A 7,789-nucleotide genomic window follows, 5' to 3' on the forward strand; every position below is an offset into this window, starting at 1 on the left:
AGCAACCCTGAGTTGGATTGTCATGATGTTCTACAACGGTTCAGACATTGTTTTCAAACTATATTTTCTCATCAATTAATCTTGCAATTGGGCACAGATTGAAATAACTATCAAGGTTTAACAAAAGTACATAATAATGACTGTAACGAGTACGCTTACATGAAGCATTGAGCTTCCTGCGGCCGCATGGCATCTTGGGAACAGCTTCCTCGTGTGTCGGCCATGTTGTTAGCATAGTAAATTGTAGCTCTGTTCTTGGGTTAAATATAAGTTGGTGTTTTGGTACCTGACTGCCTGTTTAGCTATCGTTACAATGACTTTCATATATTCTTAACCATTTAGTACATAATAAACTTGCAATTATCATAACCAATGGTGTTGTTATTGAAGTCAACATTATTAATTAAGGTTTCTCTGCTTCTTAGCTGGACTTTGTAGGCCTTTTTACAGTTCCCGGCGCCATCTTGGAATAGTAACCGCGCAAACATCATGTTGAGGCTAACGAGAAACTAATTGCTTCAAACGACGTCCTTATGTCAACTATTAGCGATCACAATCTTGTTTACATCTCGCTGAAGTTAAAAAAGCCAAGGATCAAGCCCTGTTACGTCACTATTAGAAGCTATACTAATTACAGCGCCGACAATTTCCTACGTGATTTGTCATATGCGCCTTTTCACATAATAAGCCTATTTGACGGTTTCAACGATCAAGTTGATGTATTCAACGAACTGTTCTTGGAAGTACTAAGTCAACATGCTCCAGTCAAGAGGGTTAAAATTAGATCTAAACCTAACCCCTTTATAACACCAGAAATTCGTCAACTAATGAGAACGCGCGACCAATGGCGCAAACTTGCGGGAAAAACAAATGACCCTTTCCACTGGAACGGATACAGATTTTTTCGTCAAGAAGTGAAAAGGGAGATTCGTGTGGCCGAAAAAGTTCACGTCAGGACTCAGATCCTGGATAGCAATGGAAATTCTAACTCAATTTGGAAAATCATTAACCGGTGTCTACCATGTAAACAACAAGATAGTTTTATGGCTTCTGAGGATCCCACTGGGTTAGCTAACGAATTAAATGATTTCTTCATTTCCGTCGGCAGTATTACTGCTCAAAAAGCCAGGGACCTATCTTTACATCATGGACTTAATGTAAATTTGGATGTGCCGACTCCTTTACACATATCCACCGACGTTAGCCCCGAATTATTCGTTCTCCATCAAGTCACGGAAAATCAGGTAGAAAGGGTGATTAGAAGCCTACCATCTAACAAAGCTCCTGGAATGGACAAGATATCTTCTAGAATTCTTAAAGACAGTTTACCCAGTACGCTAACAACAATTACCCACATTGTGAATAACTCCTTTGTTACCAACACATTTGCACGTGCATGGAAAACAGCAGAGGTTACACCTATTCTCAAATGCAGTAATCCAGATGTCCCTAACAACTATCGCCCCATCTCATTATTACCAATAGTCTCAAAAGTCACTGAAAGGTTGGTACATGGACAACTTATGGAGCATCTAATTAGAAATAATAAACTGGCAGCACATCAGAGCGGAAATAGAAAGCTTCACTCGACAGAAACAGCTCTGTTGTACGTTACAGATCAGTTGCTCCAGGCTATGGATAACAAGAAAGTTTCCATCATGGTCTTATTAGATATGTCTAAAGCATTTGATAGTATTCGACACGACATCTTGTTATCCAAGCTACAAAATCTCGATTTTTCCCAGGGTGCGTTGAATTGGTTTCAGAGTTACCTTTCTAACCGACAACAGTGCGTTCGAATTGGTGACGCAGTTTCTAAAGTACTCCCACTTGAGTTCGGAGTTCCGCAAGGCTCTATTTTAGGTCCGGTTTTGTTTACAATCTATGTTAACGACCTCCTTTCTGTTCCTAAACGTTGTCTATCTGCCTCCTATGTTGATGATTGTAAATTGTATTTGTCCTTTTCACCTGCCGAATTACCCACGTCCATCCTCGCCTTAAACGAAGATCTTACGAGAATATCTCAGTGGTGCTGTAAAAACTCTCTTTTGATTAATCCGGACAAAACTAAAGTTCTAGCTGTTGGATTACCACAACTTTTAAAGAAACTGTCATCATTCAGTATAACACTTTTTGACAAGGAAATAACACCTGTGCCTGTCGTTAAGGACTTGGGTGTTCTTCTCGACACACACCTCAGTTATAACCAACATATCACTGAGATTGCCTCTAAATGCCTTTTTAAATTGTACCAAATTAACAGAATCAAGCACCTCCTGGATAGGAAAACACTTCTGTTAGTAATAAATTCATTTGTCTTTAGTAAACTCCAATATTGTTCAACTGTCTGGAGTAATACCAGCAGCAGCAATATTGACAAGTTACAAAAAGTCCAAAACTTTGCTGGGCGAATTATTCTGGGACTAAGAAAGTATGACCATATTTCGGATGGGTTGCGATCGTTGAAATGGCTTCCTATTAGAGAGAAACTCATTCTAAATGACGCTACTATGATGCACAAATGTATTAACAAGCTTGTTCCAGACTATCTTGCTGATATGTTTAAATCACGTTCTCAAGTCCATAATAGACAAACTCGATCATCTGGTGCTTTGGATATACCTTTATGTCGCCTGTCAACAGGGCAGCGCTCCTTTGCTTTCAGAGGAGCCAAACTCTGGAACTCCTTGAATGATAACATTAAGTCCTTAAAATGCCCCAGGAATTTTAGACGTCATCTTGCAAATGTTTTATTAAGTTGATATATTATATTATTGATATATATTTTGTAATTATAATATTATTGTATTTACATTCTCAATTAATTTATATATTTGTATTTTTTTATTCTATTGAGCTGAAAAGCCCACTTAGGGAGCATCAATAAAGTGTAAAGTGTAAAGTGTAAAGTAAACGTTGAGTCGCATTTCGCATCTGGTGTGTTTAACAGAGAATCTACACCCATCTTTGCTTTTTCTCCGGTTTTGTCCTGCTTTTTTTTGCCATACTTTTCGATAATGAACAGCAATAATACCCACGAGGGAAAGAGTGTGCCGTTTATGGCTGTCACAACAGCTATTACAATGACAAGGGGCTCTTCGCCGGTTACCATTTTTTCAGTTTTCCAACCGACCCCAAGACCAGAAATCGCTGGTGTAACCTTATAAAGCGGCAACATGGAAAGGATGACTTCAATGTAACTGCTACAACTGTTGTTTGCAGTGAACATTTTAGACAAGAAGATATTATAAGAAAATTGACCCGCAGGTACTTAAAGAAAGGTATGTGACATGCAAAAACAGATATAAAAAAGTCATATATAGTAAATATTTCATTACAGCTGCATTATCAGCTAAGTTTTTGTTCCTTTTTACATTAAGCTTTAAAATTGTAACACTGTATAGCTTTTGACTGAAGGTTGGCTTTTCACATCGAAGGAAATATAGTTACCCCAATACAACATTTCAATACCACTGGATTACTGTTGTGCATCATTAATTGTACCAAATTCCCTAGTGCCATATAGATGTACTGAGATCAAAAACATTTAAACTGACATTACAGTTAAGTATTTTTCATAACTGTATCAAAATGACCATTAACACCACAACATGTACATTTATTATGGTCATGTAATTATTTTGATTTTTATTGCATTTTGTTTTAAGGTGCTGAGCCATCTCAGTTTTCATGGAGCGTGCCAAAAAAGTCTCAAAAAGCTCCTCCAAGGCGAACCCAGACTAAAGTAGTTTTAGCTCAGGAAATGGATGTTGCAGACTCCTCGAAAGTCACTGAAGACGCAATAATCATATCAGTACCACCTGAAATAGTTTCCACCGCAGTCAGCAGCAGTCAATGTTCAAATTCATTAGCTACTGATCTGGATCGAGCTGAAACCTCTAAAGGCAATGTTGTTGAACAACTACAGAGGCATATTACATAACTGGAACTAAAGTTAGCTGATCGTGAAGAAAGTTGGCAGAGATGGAAAAAAGAGAATGAGATTTTGCTAGGGCGCCAATTTTCCTTAGACAAAATAAAGGATGATAATTCAGCAATCCTATTTTACACTGGGTTTCCTTGCTATGAAGCACTAATAAGTTTTTTCAAGTATCTTGAGCCAAAATTGGGGAAAATGCAGTACTGGAAAGGAGAACACTTAGTGAGAGAGAGCCTGCCTTATCAAGAGGATGAAAATAGAAATAAGCCTGGACCTACCAGGAAATTAACATTTCTTGATGAATTTCTTTTAGTATTGATGCGACTGAAGGCTGGATTATTCGTGCAGGACCTTGCAGACAGGTTTGGTGTTAGTACAAGCCTTGTGTCCAGAATATTTATAACCTGGATCAATTTGTTGTACTTGGAACTCAAAGACCTTTTCCCTTTTCCATCACAAGAGTTGGTACGCAAAAACATGCCAGATGAGTTTGCCGAGTTTGCAACAACTAGAATAATATTGGACTGCACGGAGATATTCATTCAGCGTCCCTCTGCCATGCTTGCGCAGTCTGAAACTTGGTCAGACTACAAGCACCACAATACTTGGAAGCAACTTGTGGGAATCACTCCAAATGGGCAAGTCACCTTTCTTTCAGACCTCTGGGGTGGACAGGTGTCGGAAAAACAGATAACCAGAGAAAGTGGAGTGCTAGATTTATTGAATAGTGGTGACAATGTTATGGTTGACCGTGGCTTCGACATAAAGGACATTGTACCTGATGGTGTCACGGTTAATATGCCCCCTTTTTTAGCCGGACGAGATCAACTGACTGCATCAGAGACAGAGGAAACTATGACCATCGCCTCTGTGCGAATACACGTGGAGAGGGCAATTGGTAGGATCAAGACTTATTATATTTTGGATGGGAACTTACCCAACACTTTAAGCCCTTACGCAACACAAATAGCCACAGTATGTGGACTATTGACAAATTTTCTTCCTCCATTGCTGCCCCCTGCAAAACCAAAACCCTAAATTCTTTTTTTATTACCAGTAACTTTATTTTTTTTACACACCTAAAATGATTTCTGGTATGTTTATCACTGATTTTGCGACCCCTAGACAATCAGATGGGAGATAAAGCAACAAACACAAAATTTCAAGAAACAAGATAATTAAATTGACAGTGTGGTTTCTTGAAGTTACGTTTTGTGGTTTGGTCTCTCTCCTGAGTGGCTCTTAGCTACTGTTGCTTAACTTTGGGGTTCTGTTATTTTAAGTGGAAAAGTGTATTGGTACTCTCCCAACACATTCAATATACCCATGACAAAATAAGTCTTAGTTTTATAAAGTTGTTGACTGTAACTAATGTAACACCTAGGTGACAATTCAAGTATTGTCAGTTCAAACTTCACTCAATAGAAGTGCAAATTCATCCTGCAAGGCGATTTGCTTGTGTCATCAAGGTTCTTATGGGTACAGTTTTAGCACTGTTACATGAAAGGAAAAGTAATGGTTGTAGTTATATATGATGTAAATTTACTACAGAATAATTGTTTACAATTGCCTTTGAAATCGCATTTTCAAACCAGTACTTGTGCAGCAATATTGGCCATATGGCAACCAACCTCCATGCAGGTATAGAATCTTACCCCGCTGCACTCGTCTGGTAATGAGCTCAGGGAAAAGAGCACATCTGTAAAAGAAATCTATCTTTGGCAGGGAGTCACTGATCCAAGAGTTGTCCAAGTAAATTTTCTCCACAAATAGTGGTCTACTCTCTCCAAAGTATACTACAAGAATGATCCCTTTAAGATCCAAGTTAGAACAGTAGAGCTACCCTAATAATCATGATTTCGTTTTAACCTTACAGTTCCTCAGCAAGTTTCTCTAGAAAAAAAGTTTTATTTTGGCAGGTTTCTTCGATAGTCATGCCTGCTTTGCTTAAAGGAGATTTAATTTCCATCCCCCATTTTTCGTGAGTATCCTTAATGGTTACAATCCTGTCTATGCTTGCCCCCAGGTATGGCTTGTCCTTGGACACCAGTAGCCCAATTTCCTCAACAGTAACATCAATGCCATTATTTTCCATTTCCCTCATGTAAAGGGTCACTGCCTTTACTTCACTTTCAATGCCATATTGAGTAGCATCTGTAGTAAAATTCGAGTAGAGGATTGATTTCAACTTATTTGAAGGTTCCACTTTGTTCTTAACTGCTTTTCCAAAGTTTGAAGCTGTCAAAAGAGATTTCCTCTTTTCAAACCAAAGATTGTTTTTGTTTTGTCCTTGAGTTGTTCTCTCCGTTTCATCTATCTCTTCTTGAGTGATTGTTAAGCTGGAAACATAGGAATCAACCATAGATTTAAAGCGCTCAGTAGCAATATCGTAACTGTCTGTAAAAGGCACAGACTCTGGTGCCTTGTTTGTCTCTTCAGGGTCTGACTCCTCTACACAGTTTGACTTGATGTCATGGAACAAAAAAAAGGAACTGGCAGGGAGACAATTTTGAAGACTTTCACTTAAAATCTTGAAACTGTTTTCCTCTCTTGCTCGTTGATTGGGTGATCTTGGATCAAATTTTATAACCTTCGACTGAAGACGAATATTTTTCTTACCAAATTGTATCTTTCTGATTAGCACTTGGTCGAGAGGTTTAGCTGCAACGCTTTGGTTGCGGGGTACAACCCACACAGACAGCCGCGATGTGCATGACAAAGGCTCGGCATGCCTTTGTAATCCCCTTCTCGTAAAATCTTCAATCACAAACAACACTCCTCCAATGTGGTTACATTTACCTTTTCCGGATAAACCAAGCCCAGCCGGACACGTGCATGCCGCATGGATGTTAATGTAGTCATATTGCATTGTTTATTAGTACAGGTTAATGTATTGGTTAATGTATTCTTCATCTTGCTCTATAGCTAGATTTTTGTTGCTTAAAGTGCAGTATGTCTTCCTTTTTACATCACTTCCAGTACACTGTCCTTTAACAATGTTATGTTCTAATTCTACAATATCAATGTTTATGTTATGAATGTCATCAATTTCTGTTATTGTAGTTGCTTTGTTTGTATTGACATACTTAACATCATCAAATGTGCAAACTGTGAGATTTTTTAAATTCTCTCTTGGCTATAATGTTTATGCAATCGATTGAAGTTTTTGCGGTTGCCATGTTGTTCCTTCAGGTACAACGGAATCCGATGAAACAAAGAAGTCAGTACCCCATTAGTTGGCCATCTTAAAGGCAAATAAAAAGAGGAAAACCACTTCTGATGTATTTGCAAAGTTTGATAAAGTGTTTGAGTCCTTTGCGGAGTATCAGCAAGTGCTGACAAGAGCTTCCTTGAACCTGAAGCGGCAAGAGAGAGGTGAGAGGAGGAAAGAGCAGAGAAACAAAGAAAGTAGGATCAAGAATTTCTCCTGAAACAGGCGCAGGTTCTTCACAAGTAAAACCAAGTAAGTACCTGCATCAGTTTCCATTTCGGTATTGACATTTTGTGCAAGCTGTTAAAAAAAATTAGACTAGCTTATGAGCAATTTTGAAACGTTCATTCCTTTAAATTATATTTCTTATAGTTAATTTCATGGCATCTGAATTATATTTGTGACATCGTGACAATTGCGTTACCCTTTAGTCTCGTGATCAGTGATGCGCAACAATGCCTAGTAAGCAGATCTCGTTTATAGTTTAGTGTCGATGGTGCTCTGGTTTCTCGGTAGCACCCAAGTTTCTTCGAGACTTCTTATTTCACGTTTCTTTCACGTCGTTGTCCGCCCCGATCGGGATAGAGCTATGTTCATGTGACATTGTAGCGCTCCTAGGTTATGTTTATTGTTGTACA

The 7,789-nt window shown here is 38.5% G+C and overlaps 1 protein-coding gene and 1 pseudogene across 1 annotated transcript; one reads left to right on the top strand and one right to left on the bottom strand.

The window, feature by feature from the left end:
- Positions 1 to 4,258: 4,258 nt before the first annotated feature.
- LOC136284175 (uncharacterized) lies at positions 4,259 to 4,978 on the top strand. Its single transcript, XM_066173997.1, has one exon. It carries the CDS (start codon positions 4,259 to 4,261, stop codon positions 4,976 to 4,978), a length of 720 nt encoding a protein of 239 aa, XP_066030094.1.
- Positions 4,979 to 5,500: 522 nt separating this feature from the next.
- LOC136284176 (uncharacterized) lies at positions 5,501 to 6,809 on the bottom strand (annotated as a pseudogene).
- Between the last annotated feature and the right edge of the window lie 980 nt (positions 6,810 to 7,789).

Source organism: Pocillopora verrucosa, chromosome 11 (assembly GCF_036669915.1).
Source record: "Pocillopora verrucosa isolate sample1 chromosome 11, ASM3666991v2, whole genome shotgun sequence".
NCBI lineage: Eukaryota > Metazoa > Cnidaria > Anthozoa > Scleractinia > Pocilloporidae > Pocillopora > Pocillopora verrucosa.